Raw genomic sequence first — 22523 nt, 5'->3', positions numbered from 1 at the left:
TCCCATTGAGGCACTCTTTCTTTCTAAATTCCTTACCCCTTAGCCTACTACTCGAGATCATTTAGATCTGTTTGAAAAGCCATGACTTTGACATAGAACACAATTACAAGAGTTTCTATATTGTCTCTTTTCTACAGGCTCAAAGTTTTATGAACATCCAAACTATGAGGACATATGAAACTGGCATTTTAGGAAAAAAGGTCTCAGAATTTAAAATAAAAGTATTCAGAATAAAAAGCAGTCATTTTTCTTCAAAGCAAAGATTAAATATGAGATCAAAACACTGCATTTTGATAGTATCACACTATTTCAAGAGCACCATTTTGACTGGTTTTGCATTAGGTTAAAACATCTCACACACTGTAATTCAAATATATACATTCATGCATACCAAATAAATTACTGTGAGTAATTGCCTGTAATTACTGAGCAATTACTCACTAAAATACTCTGAGAAATCTCTTCTGACTTTCTGTGTCTTTAAACCCAAAGCGAACAGATTCCATTTATAGATGTCCATATTAGATCTCAGTTTACTGGCATGCAAAAATTATTACATTATGATATTAATGTAACATTACATTAATTAGATAATTTGTTATGTACATTAATTACAGTTTAAAGGTTCTCTAAATGAAAAATTTTATACATTTCAGAAGTCTAAAATTCAGCAGCTGTAACTCCAGCTTTTGACATACTTTTAACAGCAGGGGCTTTTTGATTTAAAACTGTTTCTTGCAAATGCCTATAACCTCTAGTTATGCTTAACAAGAAGTTGAATCTGTGCTTGAAGCTCATGGATTTTGCAGGCTTGGATTTCTTTAAGTTCATTTTATGTAAATTTTATAAATATAGTCAAGGTAAAAATATTAAAACAGCATGGACTTCGGGAAGTGGAATGTTAAGATTCTCTGCTATATGCTTTACTGCACAATGTAGACATTCCTAGGGGATTTAGGAGCCAAATCTATTTGAAAAGCACACAGTATCTCCATTAAGCAAATATACCACAGCAAAAAGAAACTCTAGGCAACAAGCTAAAGTGTACAAATGAAATGGTAAACATCCATCTTATAAACAAACAATACCGTTGTGACAAAAACACAGAAGAACTTTTATGTACAGCTGCACTGGGAAGTGTAACATAAAAATACAGTAAAAACAGGAACTGACTGCCCTCAGTAGAAGGAATCTTCAAGGATATTGACATGCTTTATGTCAATAAAATGACTTTTTCTAGAAATTAAAATTAATATTTGCTGTAGTAAAATATCAATGTGTGGAGGGAGTCTTATTGTGCAACTTTTCTAACTGTTCTATTTATAACGTAAATGTCTCAAATTAGGAATATGATTTGTATCATAAGTGACAGAAAAATCATGAAAATCACATATGTAACCTTACACCTCCATGGGTCCCACACTGTACATTGGCACAGACCAAGAATCCAACCTATCATCTTGAAAGTTCACCAAACTAAGATTTCTTGAATCTCTCTTCATTACCCCAAGAGCTGAAATCCTGAAAAAGATTACCTGCCCTAAATATGACATGTTAGAAAGAAAGTTGGGCAAGCACAGAATTCTCAATATAATCACCAGGATCTGTGATTCTTGGAAAACCAAAATCAGAAGAAAAATAAAAATGCAATTTAACTGTAAGTATATATTGTCTGAAATTCTTGCGAAGGCCAGACATCGCTCTAACCTTTGGTCATATGACAGGGCCATGGATCGGATTCCAGCATCACACCCTGGGTAAGCAAAAAGCTGTTTGAGGTCCCACATCTGCCATACCATGACAACTCCATTATCTCCACCTGTAAGCAGATACTGTCCATCTCGACTCAGTTGAATTGCCTAAGAGGAATGTAGATGGATATTTGTCAGATAAGTATGTGTTGCCTTACTCCCTCTCTCTTTTACTTTCATAAAAAGTTTCATATTGACAGCTGAATGTCTAGGGAGATTTGATAACAATACAAGCATTTGGGAAGCAACATTATTGTTATGTTATTCTATTCAACAATAGAATTAACATTATTATGCACAAATCTCTTTAATACATGTCACTAGTTAAGTTTTACCTCACCTGTGATGTATTCCATATTCCAAAGATCTAATATGAGGTCAGCTAAACAAATTTGCTCTTCTAATTTGTTAGATTTACAAGATCCCACAGCACTGGCATTAAAATATAGTACCTGATGCTCCCCTAATTGCCTTTAATACTAGCCTAGCAGAAGCTGTCCTCCTTTTCTCTCTGACAAAAGGCTGAACGCCGGAAGGAACAGAATTGTTACACAAGTTACTAGAATTTAGACCAGCATGTTTTGATTAATGCTCTGGATTAATAAGATAATGATCCACCACTCTTAACAGAGACTGTGTTCCCTTTAACCATCTATCCTGAAACCACCTATTACAGATCCAATTGTTTATAACCTGCTTTTGCATGCGTCATGGAGACCGGTGGCCTATCTGCATTTGAAAACTTTATCTGGGATCCAGATCATGGATAAACATGGCATATCATTGGTTTTCACAGTGAAGACTTCTTCAAACAGCAGTCTTAAATCTATTTTGATATTTCCTGGGTACTGTTAGAAATATTATGATACATACAGAGTACCTGGAAGAACAGCAACTTTCCTCTGTTACCTGATGACTATGCCTGATGATCCCATCATCTACAAAGATGGAAGCATGAGAAATATTTCTTAAAAAGGGATTTTGATAGTTTAAATAAGCCAAAAAGTTGTTTAAGAGAACTGAATCTGAAATTTTATTAAAATAAGTGATAACTGATACCCTATGGGATCAGATAGACTACGATTCATCTAAGCCCAGTGTTTTATCACCAACAGCGGCAGCAGGAGATGCTCTGAGGTTGGTCATGCTACAGTCCCTTCCACTTGTGCTCCTCATCATCCACACTGGATTAGGAATATCATAAAGTATATTACTGTTCATTCCTGTAGTATCTATTTATGGAGATGATGCCCAGGAATTTTCTTTATCTGCTTTTGACCCTGTTGGTGCCCTCGGGGAAGGGGATAGGTGGCAGGGCAGAAGAGAAAATAAAAGGGAGGAAAAAATGGCAGAAGTTTATTACAGTACAAATTAATACTTTTATCTGTTTTGACATGATCCTACTAGTTTCAGTGAATACCCCATAGGTCTTATATTATGGGGTTTCTTGAATAACAGTTCTGCATTCATTTCATCCATTGCCTTCCTCACTCTGTGGACTTTCAGCATTCCCCTGCTCAGAAAACACAATAGAACTAGTTCCCTGCAGCAAACCCTGGAATACTCCATTATTGACTTTTCTCAAAGCAGCACTAAGATCTTGCACTTCTTTTCAATATGGGTCTTTGCTATTACCACTATATTAATCCTGAAGATATTAGGCCCTGATTTTATAGCCTTATCCTCCAACTATCTGGAGAAACGGAAGGGTTTGTAGAGTTTAAAAAAACAAAACAAAACAAAACAAAAAAACACCCCCAAAATACCACAACAAAAAGCTCCAAACAACAAAAAAACAAAAGTTGAATGAATTCTCTCATGTGGAATGACATCAACACAAGCTACCAGCAAGAGATCAAGACCCTTAAAACTGCCACTTGGGCTACTAATTATAAGAATTCCTGTAAACCCAAACTATTTCCTATGCTCTCCTTCTGTTTCCAGCTACCTCTTCTCAGTTCTCTTTTCTGACTTTTGCTCCCCAGCTTGAATTTTGATTTTTCACTTCTCTGCTCCCTACTTTTATTTTTGCAAGCAATACTCAGCACAGGAGCAGCCTATCATCCTCTTCATTTGAGCACATGGAAGGATGAGAAACAACTTTGCTAGTTGTTTGCTGGATGATTTGCTGTTGTCAAAAGGAAAATGAGTAACTTTGCCACCATGAAGCATTATTATCTAGTATTAAAACTCCTGATCCTATCTAATACTTCCCTCCCTTGCTCCCACTTCGAATTCCTAGTTTTCCTTCACTTTTTTCTGCCTTTCCTGGCCTTCTCCCAGTTTCTGACAAGTTTCTACATTCCCATCTCCATTGTTCTGTTCCTGTTGCTCCTGCAAACATTTCCTTCATTCTGTCCTTAGTTCTATCCTTGATTCTGCTCTTCTTTTTCCTCTGCTTCCCTTTCCCCATCCAGGATCATGTCATCGCATTTCTTGCCATGGCATTTTTGTGTGCCTCATTTTAGGTGATGATTGGTTACAGCCGAAAACTCTGCATCCCTGGGCTAAAGAATGTAGATGCTAAGCATTACCTACTGAATGCATTTAACCTGAGATTTGTGAATCAGCTAAATTTGGGCACCTTTTCAAAGAAATATGCATCCTTCACATCAGAACTGATTTGTGATAAATTTCAGCTCCCTGACCCAAGGCAAGGAGTCACAAAACTGTTCAACAGAACAAAGAATAGAGGAAGGTCAGAGCAATGGCTTTTCTGTTTCAAACACAAATTCTACAAATAGATTGATTCACTTGAACCAAAACACTGTCACTGCAAGGCAAGGAAATTGCCTCAAGATGATAGTCTACAAACAAAACTCCAGCTCAAAGATTTAAGTTTAGGAAACTCTGCTGAAGTCTGCAAGTATTTTGGCCCCTGCAATCTCTGCTTCTACAGCTTTTCAATATGCAAAACTTGTAACATACTGTGATTTTAAATTCCTAAGGAAAATAAGTTGTTGTTTTTTTAAACACACAGCATTTATAGCGCATGCACCACAAAAATGAGAAAAACTAAAACACAAGAATGTTACGTTAATGCAACACTGAAGTGTTTATACAGACTGCTGACAAGCCTAGAAACCAAAATATACAGTGTAAGATACTGCTTTGTGAGCAGCAATAATTGAAGTCAGACATATTGTCCATCTTTATTTTTTTGTATTGCTGTACTCTTTTACTATGATGCCAAATATACCTTTTAAGAATTATATGATATGCAACACTTACATTAAGATAGACTTTCTATATTATAAATTTTGAATGTTTACAGCAACAATTCCCAAGTAATCAGAATGAATTACATTTCTAAAATTTTATTTCACACAATAACTTTGAAATGAATGCAACGTAAATACATATACCATAAATGAAATATTGTAACTCCGAAAAAATAATTATAAACCTATTCCAGCTGTGGTTTGAATTAGGATGACCACACATACATGTACATTTAGACACAATAAAGCAGAGTATGTGGAGGTTTTTTCCAACCACATCTAAGTATGGAAAATAGAATACTAACCACAGTTAAGAGTTGAGTATTCTGAGCTGAATCTTCCCTCTCTCCCCACCCCCAAAAAATACATTCCAACCATAACTTGTTTCTGTGATTGTTCGTACAAGCCTAAAAAAACACTAGTAAGCACCACCCAAATTACAGACCCCAGGAACTTGAAAGCTCATACAGACACCCTCTTAGGAGAGGATCGTAACTCAGTGAGAAAGTGGTAGAAAGCAAACTAAGACTGTGCAAATTACCTAGAACTTGCATGCACTGAGTAGATGATCATGAGATCTAACACAGAACACACAATTATTAAAAAGATTATTCATTAGAAGCAAAATCAATATGGGGTGGTTTTCTTCTCTATAGTTATGGCAGTCTCCTAAGGGTATTTTCAAACCGCAGTGAAGACTGTGACAAATAATTATTCGCTACACTTATGAAATTCAGCTGATGAAAATCCATTAACCTTATGGTCATGGTTCACTTGAATTTTATACTTGAGGCTTTTACTGAAAAAATGCTATATTAAAAGGCAAATTAAAGCCATTAATCTTTAACTCTTCCACTACCTGCAAAAAGAAGGGGGTTTTGGGATCTTTTGATTAAATAAAGTATAGTCTTTGAACCCTTACTAATACCTATGCAATTTTGCTAAGTCATTGGCTTGTCATAAGGACAAGATGTTGATTTATTTCTTTTTACTGTCTATTAATAAATTTCTCAGCCACTTGCCTATGTATGATATATGTATATGAGTGAAGGAATGAATGGAAGGAAAAAGCCACCCTGTCAACATTTCAGTTCCATGACATGCCCTTTAAGTTTTAACGAACAAAAGGATGCTTTCACTCCCAGGTACTCCAACTGGTATAGAAGACAACATGAATCAATTGTACTGTTCTGCTTTTCCCCAGTGTAGTTTATCTATGATTCTGCTAGGTATGGAACTGAAACAACTCTGCAACTAATCTTTCTCACAACATGAGCTTCAGACTCTCAACTAATCCCCAAAGTGCATAATTTCAGCAATGTTTTAAAAGCTGCATTTCTGACTTGTATTTCCTTGGAAAGCCTCAAAACTTTGCACAAATCCCTTTTAACATCTCAGATTTTTGAAAGGCAGTGCTTTGTAAAAAGGCAGAGTTGACACAGTGACAGCCCTGGCTTACAGCAGCAGGAGTCTTGTGGGCACTTCCACATTTCAAAACAGACTCAGGAAAGGAAAATAAATTGGTTCCTCTGGGTGAAACAGCATACAGTCTTTGTTTAGGGTAAAATAACTTTACTTCTCAGAACAAGCAGACTATTTAGAGTTAAGTTATTCATTAAGATATCTAAACATTACATGGTACATGTACTGTGATATGCCTAAGCTCCACTGAGCAATACAGTATTTAAAACAAAAACAGGTGGAAGGCATTGATTAGACTCTGAATTTCCCCAGAGCGTCTGAATTTTTTCTAGCAGTTTTCTAGCACAAGAATATAAGAAAGAAAATCAGAATGTTGTTCCAAATTGTCATTACTGAAATCTGCTGGTTTTGTCAAAAACGTTCTGAAGTACTGGTCCATTATGACATAAGAAAACAGAAACTAGAATGTTACATTACAGATTCAACACTTAGGACTTTTTCTTTCCCTTTTCTACCCTCATCAAGCAAAAATCAACAAAAAGTGTTTGTCAGCACGGCCCATGGGTAGGTACTATGCATTTTAAATGCCCCTACTTTAATCATGCAGTTGCCACTTGCCTTCTAACATGATATAGTGCAGAAGCACTGGGAAAGGCGCTGTAGGTTGTTTAAGCATAAAGCCCAACTGGGACCATTGGGAGAGAAAGAAAACAAAACAAAACAAAATAAAATAAAACAAAACCCAAACCCCTGCACATACGTAATTCTGGCCCACAGAGAGTGGAACTTCCATTGCCTCTAGCAACATTCCTAAAGCTGTGGGTACTGACTGAAACACTACAGAAATTGTTTCAGCCAGCAAGGGATTTCTAGATATTTTACAGATTTGCTGGCCTAACTGACAACATAATCACAACTGAAAGTGACAGATTATCAACATTATTAATGTAGAAAGAGAAAATACTGTGATACGTGCTTGCTTTATGGAAAGAACTGCAATGAAGGTTAGGCTGAAAATCTCAAAAGCATTTGTACGAGAACAGCCAAAAGTGCAATTTCAGAGGATTGAAGAAAGATTAAAAATTGAAACAAGAATCTACATTAACTTGAAAAAATGGCTTGGGACAGAAATACACACATTCCTACTTAATTTCCTCAAACACACACTTGTGGCTGCCAGAGCATCCAAAATCAAATGTCCTCTCACCCATGCAGACAGCTCTTTCACTATGGAAAAGAGACCTACAGAGAGAGTAATTCCTGCATATTCCACCATAAACTTATCTGACATTTTGGAAACATAAGGATGCTCAATTAACAGAGTATAGTTAGTACACAACAGTTTTAGAAGGTTTTATGAAGAATACACTGAACTACACTGGACAATTTAGTTGCAATGGAGCATTCACTGTTCCATGAAGGTATAAAATGGAAATCATGAAGATCAAAATGCTTTCAAATTTATTGACACATTCTTCTATCTTGACAATTAATATGAATAGAGTCAAGAAAAGAACAGGTGCAAATTTAAAAATGCACATCAAAAAGTGCTTCAATAATTACGTACAGCAAACATGACAGTGAAGAGGCATTTTCTTCCTGAAACATCAACCCAAATGAAGGAAAAAACTCTTGAGAGCTCTCAGCTCAAGAGAACATTGCAGCTGAGTTGCTGGGCTCTTCCATCAGATTATGAACATCATCTTGGAAGTATAGTACTGCTACATGCTTACAACAACAAAAGATAGTGAAACAGTTTTTCTGTAGGAAACACAATACTGTGAGGATGACTGAGCACTGGCAAAGGTTTTCCAGAGAGGCTGTAGAACCTCTGTCCTTGGAGACAGGGTCTGGACATGGCCCTAGATCACCCTGCTTGAGCAGGAAAGCAGGACCAGTTGATCTTCAGAGGTCCCTTGCAAACTCAACCACTCCGTGATTCTGTTTCTCTCAGACTGTTACGACTGGCACAGAGACCATCACTCCAGATAGTTCAGGTAGCTTGAATGCTGACCAAGCAGTGCGATCTTGCTTCATGTCTCTGCTGCATTCTGTAACTTTCTGGCAGATTTGGTAATGCTTGTTCACTTTTCCCCTTCCCTTTCTTTCTCATTCAAGAAAAAATCTGGAATATTTGTAATCCAAGGAAAGTATTCTTTTGACATTTCTGCTTCTCTCCAGTACAGGTTCTGCTCTGCTTCATAAGTACTATTTCATAGGAACTGTCAAAAGACCTGCATTTGTATTATAAATTAATTTCCATAAAACTACAAGCTTAAAATGCCTCCTGCATAGTTTTGGATTTGTTCCATGATTCTTGCAGCCAAAGACATAGAACCTACTCAACAAATGTCAAAGAGCTAAAGAGTTGAAATATAGACATATGACAATAAACTTCCTGAAGCTCAGTATAATACATGCTATCTCAAGCTAAGATGAAGGAATGTAGACAGAGATGCCAAAAAAAATGAAAGCCAACAACCAAAACAGCATGTCCAAAAACCTCCTGCCTTCACACCAAAAAGTAAAGAACTAGCCCAGCTTCTCCTGGTCAACAACTAGTAATAATTGTATTCTTGAGTTCAAGGAAATGCCTACAGGGTATTCTTCACTATATGAACAGAGTTATTTTAAAATTAAAATCCACACTATTAGGAAGACATGGTTCCCTTAACTACATTTTTTTTTTCCAGAATACTGTTATTATAGTCTAGTACCATATATTTCTATGGCCTGGCTACAGAAAGAGTCTCCACACAACTCTAACATTGATAACTTTTCCTGAGCTGGAACTGATGCACCTTAGCACACCATTTGAGTACACTCACCCGTATCTTGTCATCTGTTTCCATAGTGGCTTGAAGTCTCCCATTCACACTGAATACACAGAAGAGGCCATTTTCATAATATATGACACAGTGACCTTCTCTTGAAGCTTGAATAAGTTTTGGTCTCAGGCAGTTTTTAGGACCTTCTAATGTTTCAGGACCTTCTAATGTCCTCAGCAGATCTCCATTCATAGAATGTATGAGACATGGTCCTTCTAATGAGAAGGAATAAAATTTCTAGTTATTGATTTACATGCTTAAAGACATTATATATCAAATAATAACTAATGACTTCCACTCGCTTAGTCATTGTTATAATACATTATAATGATTTTTATCATATTTAAGTGGATAGCCTATGACTTTAAGGGTACCAGAGAGTAAGATGAAAATCTTACCCTATAAAACCCTTGCATTAAGGTATTTTAGAGCACCTATCAAAACTAGTTAGAGACCTAACAGATTCTCTTTGGGGGATTTTATTTTAAAGCTGGTAGTTGTTAATTTTAAGAGCACAAAAATAAATGTACCGAATCCTGAAATTAGATACTTAAAATACAAAGACAGAAGAGGTAAGTGCAATGAATTTACACACATAGGTACTCTAAAAGCATACATTCTCATATTAAGATTCCAACCCATACATGATCCACTAAATATCTGCTTCTTAATATATTTGGACAAATACCTGATTTGAATGTAAGCCACAAGCGTTCACAGGGATAAAATCGAAATGCACAGAGGTGCAGATGGTGAGTACACCCATCTCTGTAAAACTGTCTCAAAGCAGGTACTTTGGAAACACTAAACCAGAAAGATTCCAATGCTAAGAGAATTCCAGTTTAAAAATACATTGGAATAGCAAATAGGAAAAGTATAACAACATCCACGGAATCAACGCCATTCTTTATAATTTACCTATCAAAAGCAGGTCTTTAAGAACACAGATGGGGCATATTACAAGCTTTGTAGCCAAGCTCAAAGAGCCTGAACAGAAGGACTATAAATTTTAGTTGGTTGTTTACATTTACCCTTCATCAAACAAACAAGACAGCACATTTTCTTTCTCCTGAAACTAATTTTTGTTTCTTTTCTGAGAAGTTATCCATAACAAACATTCTTCACCATCCAGGCAGGCAAGAACTGTATCCAGCTGTATGCTATAGGCAATTACACACTGGATAAACAAACAGAAATAGTAATAAGTAGGCTATAATAGGGAAACTGATGTGGTCACCTCTTCTTGTAAATGTCTGAATAATCCTCAGTTTTAACATGTTTAAAAAGAGGTTTCAAATTGCACAGCAACGAAAAAAAGGCTAGCAATAAAGCTACCATAAAGTTAATAAATTCTGCCTCCTGAGAATATATTCCTTTTCATGTTAGGATTATAGCTTCATGAACAGAAGGAAATGACAATGGCTACCTTACCTTTTGAACCACTTATTACCAGGCCAAGTTCAGCACAAATGGTAGCACAGGTGATCTCATAGTCATGTCCTGTCAAAATGGCTCGAGGAGTTGCAAAATCACCTTCAATGAAAAAACAATAAAAGCAATCCTTGGTTACCGTCTATTTCTAAAATCACTGCTTTCAATCACTGAAGTGTCTTCAGTAGTCTTGCTCTTTGAGTTCATGCTCCTTACAAATCACTTCTATGCTACTGTTTGCATATGGTGGTACTGTATTCATACCTATTTAGTACAGCAGCAGTATACTATAGGAATTCAGCTTGCACATTTACTAACACACATTAATATCAGAGTCAGGTGTGTAGTAAATCAAAGTTGGAGCACATAAATTTGCATTATCCCCTCCGTCTCCCCCTCTTTTTATTTTTATTTATTGTGGAGGAAGAGATATAAATTAATTACTACATTTTCCTAGAACAGGCTTAAGCAAACCTAAGTGTCACTATGATAGGAACTGAAAGGAGACACCTACAGTGCCTGAGGATGAGGTAGAACATCCACTGTCTGATTTTATTTTAACTTAGTAATAGAGTTGAAACCTCAGCCTGATATCTAGTTTCTTGTAACATGTGGAGCGTGGACCATACTCAGGATGAACTTCAGATGAGTTTACAAAATCAGAACACCCTAACCCAGCGTTAATTACCGCTGTTCCTATTAGATATTTCCTTGCAACAAGAACAAATAAAACTGGTTTGAGTTTTTTTTTTGATTCTCTGTTTAGAATCAAACATATATGGGTACCATACAGAAAATGAAATTATATAAGTGGTACATTTAAAGGAAGAAAAATAAAATATTCTCCAGGTGAAGAACACAAAAGGCAAGCAAAGCACATTATTTAAATAGTTTGATGACTTTACTCACAGGTCATTAGCTGGATCACCCTCTTCAAGGATGTTAGTGTTTCATGGAAATCACAATGTTATTTTTGTATTACCATATAATTAGTTCATACACAGCATTTTATAAAGCATTTCAACTCCAAAGAATGTATCTTGGGCAACGTTATCACGTAGTTTCAGAAAGGATTAGACGAGAGTTTAAGCAGCAGGGAATAATTTCACTTCACAATAAATGATGATATGTGAGATACCAACCAGGCAGTAAAGCAGTCATAAAATCAAACTTATTTTCTTCAAAACAGAAGGTGGTTTTGCAAAGAGACAGTTACCACAGGGCCAACTGAGTCCACTGATACTAAGGTAGCATCATTCAAATTACATCTGGGGTAGTAACTTTTCAAAAGATAAAGCCAGCATAAAGTCATTCATTTGTCCTTGTAGACCCTTAACAGAATGAGCACTACTGGTACCGGGTCTTATTAGAAATTACAGAAATATATAAAATCAGGTAGCTCCTTCAGACCCTGGATGTGTAAAGTGAGACACTTGTGGGGAAAAGAAATGTACAGCTGGACTAGCATAAATAAAACTTAGCTTAGTCTCCATATTTTACATTTTTACTCAGACTGTTTGCAACACATCCCTGAGTGTCCATGTGGCTGCCACATTCAAATGGCTTCTTAGAAAAGATCATAATATATGACAAAGTATCAAATCAAGTATTTTGACCTTTTGAAATTTGATTTATTCTGCAGTTACTGTTATAATTTATATCCACAATACAAAATCTTGAAAAGTAAATAAATCTGTTTCTTCTTAGATACATACATATACACTAAATATGTATGTGTGCATATATATACACAAACATATGAATCTATGTGATCAACATTTTAAATGTAAAAATGCTTTGGGACAACTTGCTGAATTGTCCCTCATCTCTTAATAAATAATCATTAAAAGCTATTGCTTTTGTTTCCTACAATGTTTGGCAAAACACACTCAAACCCAGGAAGTATGGCAGACAGTTCAGAAGCAAAGGAAAAACTCCCAACAAATTAGAAGCATAAGGGTAGACTTAATGACCTCTAGACACTTCTCAGGTGGCTGATCCTATGAGCATTCACAAACCGCTTAGAGAAAGTTTGCTCTGTTGAGATTTTCTAGCCTAAACATGGGTCAGGCACATTAGAAGATTAATAAATCAACATTGTGTAGATGAGCCACAGATCTGTATTTTTAGGGGAAACAGCAACCGTTGCAGTCTTATTAGCTAGTAACAATTTAATTTTGTTCACCCAATTCTTTCTTCCTGCTTTTCCCAAGCCATAAAAAAGGAGGCAGCTTTGTGCATTTAAAGTTCCTGTTAGATTCCGGTTTTGTTTTTGGTTTGTTTTGCTTTCTTTTTCAATCTTTCTTTTAAATTAACTGCCTATGTTAGCAAAATTCTAGAATTCTTGGTTTATTGCTTTATTTTGCCTTCTTTTGCTTTCAGAAATTGCATTTAACACAGACTTGCATAGATCAGCAAGGAATTAATCTAATTATATACTACACATGCTAAAGAAACTTTTGAAATCAGAGAAGTTTTAAACGTACAACTTTGTAGTGGAGGTAATCAATATAAGATGTTGGAGTTAGGAGGACACATAAGAAGCAATGTCTGAATGAATATTAGGAGGTGCAGATAAACAAAATCCCTATAGTAAACTTACTGCTTACAGCAACTACAGACTGTAGGCTTTACCTACATTAGACTGTCAGTAACTATACACATAAAATGTAGAGAATAAGATTCTTAAAACAGTAAGTATAAACTGAGCATAATGTAACAGACCACAGTAAAGTAAAATTACATAACTAATGCTCTCAGTCTTTTTAGAATTTGGACCTGACCAAACATAGTAAGAGTATAAAATCTACAGGTGTCAGGATCAGTGTTTCATAAATTATATTAACTGTTCACTAAATTACATCTATTCTAAAGAAACACTTTGATGCAAAAAAGAAATTGAAAAAATCTCAATAATATCTTTAAAGAAATTAGGACTTGAATAAATACTGTAAAAGAGGAGTCCTGTGAAAAGTCAGGCTGACTCCTTTGATAAGAATGTCACGTATTTAGGGGTTTTCAAGACTCTAATTTTCCAAATAATGGGGTCAACTTAAAAGCTGGTCATAGAGCAGAACAGATTTCTTTAAAAGCTTTTAAACTGTTATTGCTTCAGAAGATTGTCATGGTTTTCAGTAATGCAAAGAGAAAATTTTATTTTGTTGCTGGTTTAAGGGGCACCACTTCAAACTTTTCAAAATTGTTTTAGGGGAACCAGCTTGCAGACCTTTTGAAAAGCTGGAGAAGTGACTTCAAAGGGGAAAGAGTCTTTGTCCGCTAAGCAGGTTTACGACCACTGATGCAAACCCTAACTAAGGCCTCAAAAGAATACTCAGCGCATCTTTATGGAGAGCCTTAAGAAAGATGAACAAGTCAAATGAAATTAAAGGTAGTTCAAATCCTAGCACTAATAACCAAGACACAACAGTTTTACAGATGTGCTTTTCTCAGCTCAATATATAATAATATCCTTAGTCTCTATCATTGCTGGCTTGCTACTTGAAGCTGACTGCTCTAAGAATCTTAATGACACTGCATTAAGAATTGTAATTCACACTGCAACAAATGCAGTCAATGATTTAAGTCACAGAAGGCATACAAAAAGTTATTTTCCAGTAATGGACAAAATACCTTTACAGTAACTATTTAAATTATTTCCAAAGAACTCTCCTACAATCCAATAAATAATTTCCGCAAAGCTGTTTTCCCATAGAAAACAGGATAAAATATCACTCTTTCTTAAGTGACTGAAGTACATTTAAATCATAAAATTCAAGCTTCAGAAGATAAAAGAAGAGCACATGATACCATGTCAGCTTATAGCGGTATTTCAGTGAAAAAATGTTAGATGTTTGGAAACTATGCTTAAAAAGGAACAGTGGGATTATAGCAAAGTCAAAACTTTCTTCTAGTTTAATGACATCCAGAAGAAGATATGCTTTACTGGCTAACAAGAAATTAGTTTTTATTGCTGGGCCTTTCCCTTCTTTTTTTATATTTTTAGTTTCAGTGATATTAAACAAAACAGGATCATGACATTTTAAATCCATCAGTAAATTCCTAAAATGATCGCTTTCTGTATTTTCAGCACTAAGCTGTAACAGTTGAGCCAAACACCAGAATTCTATTTAAAGAAAAATATCTTCCTAAAAAGAAAACAAACTAGAGATCGACTGAAAAACTCACAATGAAATATGAGATACTCTTCCTATTATTTCTGGGTGAGATGATATGCAACACATTAAAATATAAAATATTTGAGTATGCTCTTTTTTATGTTTTATGCTGAGAAGACAATTAATTAAGTTACAAACAGCCAAATAGTAATTTCTGATTTTATTCTATGATTACAGAGGCTGTAGAGAACTTTTAAATGGCAAATTAATTATATGATTTTATGCCAATATAAAATCCAGATTAAATGAAGCATCAGTTAATCTATCTTTTTACCTATTTCTCTTTTTGCAAAAATAAGTGATTGAGTACTTTCTCAGAGGATACACTAACTAAAACAAATGATATATGTAAGAAAAGTCTTCTAAAAATCATTTTACAAATTGCACAATTTTGAAGCTGCTTCATATGATAAAAACTGAGGAAAACAATAGGTTTGAAATCAATTTGAGAAGTATAAATATACTTATAGAATATATGACATTTGGACAAACGTGCTTTCAGCAAAATGTAAGTAAATCAAGAAAACTAATTTGCTGCTAGGCTTCTATGTTGATTATATAGCAAGTTTCAGAGTTTAATTACATCAAAGTGACGACTGTCAAATATTATATAAACTCTGTATATTAACATTATTTTTAGATTACACAGAGTAAATATTTAAATAACAGCCAACTGGTTAAAAACCTATTTCTTGCTCAGAAAGTCTAGCTCTTTGATGGATGCAAGATCTTACTAAAGTGATATCACACAGTGTTACTGACATACTCCTAAAACTTTAGTTTGAATGATCTTTCCTTTGTAAATACGCATTTTTATGTAACAATGTAATTTTTTCATATTATCTAAGAACTTTATTGTTGTCCAATTCTTCACACGACACTCCATCAGCATTTCCTCTAATTCCTTCAAACTACTTCCCATCTGTTCAGAGTTCTTTTAAAACAAGAAGTACAACCTTATGCCTAGATGCAAGTTTTGGTTTTGCAAAGGACACTTCAGCCATACATTTTCTGAAAAAAGGACAGCATCTTTGAACAACATAGCATTCTATCCTGTAGCAGAATTTAAAACATAAACCACAGAAGATGACACAGTTCTGTTACATTTCTTCAGTGAAGAAAAAAAAATATTTATCTTGAAGAATTCGTTTCAGAAAATATAACAGAGGAAAGACTTACTGTACTCCCTCCTGAGTCACAACGTGCAATTCAGTACTAAAATGAGACACTGTGTGAAGACAACAGGTTCACTGTGTTTCCAAAATAAAAACAGTAAAGAAAAAGATTTAACAGGTCTTCATGAACTGGATATTACAATTCAGATTGCAAAAGTCAATAACCCCAGGCCTCTTAATTCCTACCCCATGTGCAATGCAAAGCTTTCTGGAATGAGTTCGCCTTTGCTGGGTAATCATCTGCTGGAAGTCCTGGAAGTCATTCAGCAGGACTCCTCCCACTGAATACAGACCTTTTTGAAGCCCCTGGAAAGTATATGCAGGTGAATATTCAGGGTCAGTGTACACTAATATTTTAATATTTGCACCATCTCTACTTCATAAACTGCTACTTAAATATCAGCTTTGAAGTTTTAAAACACTGTCTTATTCATTTGAGAATGTTCTAAAACAACTTTATGAAGGGGCTTTTTTTGTTTATGCTGAAAAATAATCTCTTTTCTTCATATTTCTCTCATGTGGCTTATAGTTGTAAATATTCCATTACTTAGTAAGCCCAATAAAAAACAAAACAGAACACCACAACCTCAACAGAAAAGACCCATCAGGCAATTATTTCGGTCAGAAATAGCACCTACTGAGGAACTGCTGTAAAACAGTCATGCTGAGACTGACCATTAGTTGAAACTTACATAGTATTTCATACCTTGGGCAGAAAATCATCTGAGATGAAAGGTTTTATATGATAATTGAGCTCAATTTGGCAGGTTTTTGTTTGTTTAATATTGAAGTCCTATATGAAAATATTTTAAAAATAAGAAAAATGCATCACTGCAAAATAATACTGGTTCATAACTGCATGTATAAAAGTCTGTGCTTTAGCTATTTGATTGCTTTTGTAAAGTTAGTTTCAAACCAGTGCACCAGTAGTGTATTGCACTGGATAGATGCTTACCACCTTCACGTATCAATGTAACCAGGAATACCAATGGGATGTGCCAAACTCAGAGCATACATGAATTAGCCGTCTTTTTAAAAGTAACTGTTTTAAACCAGATACTTTTTCAATGAAGCAGGCTATAATTCTAATTACATATAGCATTCTTGCACTCACAAAGTGATGCTTATGCTGTAATGCTAGTGTTAATATAATTTAGATGCAGAAATACTTAAAAAATAATTTCCTACCTAAGTAAGGATTATTGTATTGACCAAATAATTTTTACAACATTTAAGTTAATAATTTTATTCTAGACTGTAAGTTATTACGTCTTCTGCAGTACTCTGTTCTGTCTTAAGACAATATAAACTTCAAACTGAATGGTTATTTTTCCAGCAACCAAACAAGGTACATTACCCACCGCTATGCATATGGTGCACACTAAGGTTATGTTAATTTACTATATAATTCCTTTTAACAAATCAATTATTAGTTACAAGTTGTAAACATAGCATTTTTTTCTGGAATCAAAAGTCTGCATTACATTATGAAACACTAAATATCCTTATCCTTCTGAAGAGTTTCATGAATATAGTTTCAGCGAGACCTAAAGCTGGATACTGACAAAAAAAGCAGCATCCAAACTCTTTCTCTGTTTCTAGTCTTGAAATATATACTGCCTTCAACTGAGTCTGGATTGGGCCCTAAAACTCACTCTAAAATGCTACTTGCAATTACCTACTCTGACTGACAAATCCTGAAACAGAGTCTCTATTAGCCTGTTGAAAACTAGGATGATACAGATGCAGTGCTTAACACTGTAGGACATACTTTTAGCCAAAGCACACAAACTTACACGCTCATCAGTACCAGATCACTATGATTATTTAAATGCTTTCCAAGCCATCAGTGAATGCTACTGCATTTCAGTGATGACATTGTCCTCATATGTATCTATAGCATGACTTTCTTGGCATTATATAAATACAAAATCATATTGCTTGTTCAGCACCATATGATACACCAGAATTCATCCACCTGTTATACATCTCATCTTCTTTTAGTTTAAATATTTGGAGGCTAGAACCGTCATTCATATGTGATTTATAGAGTACTTGGAGGAATGAGGCCTCAACCTCTTTGAGGTATCAATGTGTTACAGTTTAAAAAACAAACGACAGTGACCTTTTGTAGCTGTATAATTTAAGGCTCTGTTCTAGATTCATGCAGGTAGTTCCAGTACTCGCTCCACTGGCTACAACAGTGCCCCAGTAAAGACACAGGAAATTGTAGGACTAATTACAGCATCAGGGCTTTCTGTCCATTAAGCTTTCATGAGGCTTTCACAACTATAGTAACAATGCAGTAAATGTGAGGCAGAAGAATATTTAGTTGTTGTTACCCTTTTCAAAACATGCTACAGATACTTTTCTAAGCCTTGTGGGTCTTCCCTGTGAAATAGATTTTACTGAATTTGACTTACAACAGGAAAAAAAAATAAGTATTGCATTTGCTAAATCTCTAGTAAAAAAGAAAAAAATTATTCAGTTTCTTTTTATAGTCTTTACGGCACTTAAAAAAATACTCCTGACCTATTTCTGTTTCAGTTTATATGTTAACTGTAAACTCATATTGCATTTTCTAACTATAATTTTAATTAAAAGGATAAAGACTGTATTTCTGGGTTGGGTTTCACACCCTCACCCCCCCCCCCAAAAAAAAAGAGTGAAAAATAGGTTTATTTGAAATATTTTACCAGGCAGAGCTTCGAGTCAGTCCCAAGATCAGCTTTCAACTCAATGCCAGCAGATGGTGCTACAGATTCTTACTTTATATACACAATATTGTGCTACAGTGTCTAGCCATTTTTGAGAAACAAAGAGTATTTCTTATGTCTGCAGCTAAACAGTGTTAAAATAATTAAATTATTTACTGGCTTTTTTTAAAAGAAGGACTCACACAATAATATAATGTCTGTGGGGATAAAATATAAACGTCATATAAAAGCCTAAAGGAGCACATGGAGGCTGTTATAAACTCTCAGTGCTGTTATCATAGAGCAACAGTCTTAACAGACTGACTACAGTGAAGAGCATCTACTGTCTTAATATCTACAGCAATTCCAAAAATATTTTAGTATTTGTAGTTTCTTAAAATTTTTAGCTATTATGGTAGACTACCATTTGACAGAAATTAACAATAATAGCAGAATTGCCGTTACTCTCATGATTAGTTATTTTATGGACATTTTGGTACCCTCACTACTTAGTATGATAAATGCAAAAGGGGACACTGACAGACTACTTTTTTACAACTACTTCCCTATTAATTTTTTAAGAAAATAAGTTGCTATGCAAACCACTTCCAAATTATTATTTTTTTAAATAATCATTAAAATTTAAAATGAATATTTATGCTATAAGCATTCTTTAGAAATCTGCAGCCTTATCTTCTCTATTATCATTGGTTTTGAAACTGAAAATAAAAGATCATGCAGAAACTTGGGAACCAAGATACAGGTTAATTCAAGATGAGGATAAGGACAGGGGAAGAAGGCAAAGAGGGGTTTTTGCTACAAAGCTAACAACAGACTGATGACCTGCTTGAATTCCGTGGGACTGTTCACTGTCTACAGAGGAAAGCATGTATGAAAATCTTCATAAAATTAAGGTTTACAGGATTAGTATGTCTTAAGCACAAAGGAATTATTAGCTGTGACATTACTCTTTAATGAACCAACACAAAGATGCTCATCAGGTCATACTTTCAATGTTTAAGTCACCTGCATTATCTACTTAATTAAATACCAAGCACTCACTTAATAAAAAGTTTAAATTTGTAAACTGAAAAATGTGTGTAAGCAGTTGATGAAAGACAGATGTTTTCTCTTTTGCTATTATTACTAGAACAATTAAAACGAATGATTTCTCTAGTCTCAAGACCATCAGTTTAATTTAGGAATAACGATAATTGATAACAAGCCTTTTAGGGATTCAAATACTTATTTAGAAATTATAGCTACAAAAAAGCCCCAATAAAATACAGCTTCTTTTCGAAGTAGCTTGGATATTAGCTAGAATCTTCTTTGGCAAAACAGGAATGTGGTGATTGAATTTTGAACCCTTTGGGAGATTCCATATTTTATAAATTGAAAAGATGATGCATTTTAAAAAACTGATCTGATATTCTACATGTTAGAAGTAGTAAAAGTGTTCAATGATTCCTCTCAATTAAATCTCAGTTAAATCCAGTAACTGTCTTTTTGAAGTATGAAATAATGTGCTTACATCCACATGTGCCCTACTACACAGCTACACTACTAAAACCATTTCTCTAACACACTTCAGAAAACCTGAATACAGTACCCTTTAAAAGATACAGAACTATACAACGAAAGTACCCCCATAATCCTTATGATGCGAATGTGATGCATACACAGAGTAACATTTTCCAATTTCATGGGATGACTGACATAAAAGAGGTAATATAATTTGTTTTATTCACATATGTGTGGAAGATCAATGCAGTAACTCAGAAGAGAGGACATTAGTATTAGCAATAGTAGTACAGTTACATACAGACTCTACATTTCATTGGTACTGAATACTTCAATTAGTTAAGTCTTGATTTCATTAAAGAAACAAAATTTCTGAATTAGATATCTTTTTGTTTTCCAAATATGAAAAATAAAAATTAATTATGAACAATCTGAACATATTTTGAAAGCAATAGAACAGTCTCTCTATATTCTATATATTTTTATTTTTAATGAATAATATTAATATTATATGATTTTAACCAATAGATATGATTATAACCAATATAGCAAAACAGATCAAAATCATGGTAGTGAAAGGGACTTACTTATAAGTGATGAAGGTATAAGAGTGTCCAATATGCTTTATAAGGAAAAGAACAAGGACAAGAAGATAATTTTTGAAGCATTTTGGGAAGATAGGTTTCTACAGATACATGGCAAGTTAAGTCTACAGAAAAACAAAAGCAATAAGGATACTAGCGAAAACCACTGCAATACTGCAGAATAAGACAGACAAGAGGATACAAGCCTGGCACAACTAAAGCTCTCCAGTGACTGTAAACACAGGAAAGTCAAGCAGAAAGAACAAAATAAGTGAGACTTTTTCTGAACCAGTGTAAGAGACAATGTTTGATCAAGTAAGGACAAAACCAGGATACCCAAGCATAGATGAGATGCAACTAACAATGATGTCAGAAGTAACAGTCATTCTATAAACACAGAAATATGTTATGTTTTCATGAAAAGTTGGTCTGTTATTAAAAGCAACCAATAACTAATAGTTGATGCCATACATCTGAAAGTATTTCTGTAAAAGTCTTCAGTAAAAAAAGCCAACTGCAGTCAGGCAGCAAATGTAAATAAAAGCAGCAGGAAGAACTGCTGTCTCAATCAGAGAAGAACTAAATGAGTTAAATGTTTGGAACTCAAATGGCCGGATAATACTGATGTGAGGATACTTTGAAACTACATAATCCCCGAGTTCCCGAGTTGTAACTGTTGTTTTACGAATACTAGGTGAGGTTCTGCAAGACTAAAAAAAGTCTTGTGCTATTTAAGAAGCAGGCAAAATAAAACTGAGAAATTAGACAGCAGTCTGCTTAATCCCAACAGAAAAAAATACTGGCAGAACATTTATATTTGTACACACACACACATATATATATATATATATACACACACACAGTCTCTTAGAAGAAAGCAAGGAGATGAGTAACAGCTGATCCGGATTTGTTATGAACAAATCATGTCAAAGCAATTTTTTTCATGCAATGGCAGTTACAGGAACTGTGTCCAGGGAGACATCATATATTTTGACATCCGTAAGGACTCTGGCACTGTTTCACATGGGCAAATACTTACGGAAAATAGGGAAGCACATGTTTAGAAGATGCTACTATATATTAGATGAAAACCAGTTTGAAAGTTATATTCAGAAAGCTATTCATTGTCAAAATGGCAAATGTATCGATGGGCATTCCTGAACTGTGTACTATTAATTACTTTCTTTAATGACCAATTTGACAGACTTAAAACTACAAATTACATTTGCAGACAGGAGTTGCTGCAAATGTGCTGGAGGACTCAATAAGAATTCAAAACTATATTCAAATTTGATAAATTGGAGAAACAACCTGAAATAATATACAATTATGAAAGTTTGAAGACAAGGTTCCACAGTCAAACTACATAGAAAAGGAGAAACAACTGAGTAGATGGTGGCTCTTCAGAAAAGACTGAAATTTATATTGGCTTATACACTTAAAGAATTCACACTATCATGATGTTTTGAAACAGATATCCCAGGGGGAAGTAAAAAGTACTGGTCTGTAAAACAGGTTGCTTTCTACTTATAACTGGAAAAGCCTCAACTGCATTACTGGGTCTGTTTTGAGGAAGACACAACTGAAGAGGAGAGGAACACATACACAAAAAAAAAACAAATTCAGAAGCCTAGAAAAGCACGAGTTATGGCAAAAGACAGAAATAATAGGGTTAGCAAATCTGGAAGCAAAAAACCTACAGGTCATGATAATCCAAAT

General features: G+C 34.6%; 1 protein-coding gene across 3 annotated transcripts in view; it reads right to left on the bottom strand.

The window, feature by feature from the left end:
• Positions 1 to 22523, bottom strand: part of LRBA (LPS responsive beige-like anchor protein) — a 400194-nt gene that overhangs the window by 2188 nt on the left and 375483 nt on the right. For all 3 annotated transcript variants that reach the window (XM_061350996.1, XM_061350998.1, XM_061350997.1), the window contains exons 53-55: positions 10654 to 10755; positions 9223 to 9437; positions 1708 to 1859 (exon numbers count right to left, since the gene is read on the bottom strand). In XM_061350996.1, coding sequence (XP_061206980.1) covers positions 1708 to 1859; positions 9223 to 9437; positions 10654 to 10755 — 469 coding nt within the window. The remainder of the gene's footprint in view (positions 1 to 1707; positions 1860 to 9222; positions 9438 to 10653; positions 10756 to 22523) is intronic.

Source organism: Neopsephotus bourkii, unplaced genomic scaffold (assembly GCF_033783945.1).
Source record: "Neopsephotus bourkii isolate Nb327-2 ecotype Australia unplaced genomic scaffold, CSIRO-AGI_Nbou_v1 NB_547, whole genome shotgun sequence".
NCBI lineage: Eukaryota > Metazoa > Chordata > Aves > Psittaciformes > Psittacidae > Neopsephotus > Neopsephotus bourkii.
Note: the sequence above shows the minus strand (reverse complement) of the source record. Positions and strands in the feature narration are given on the sequence as shown.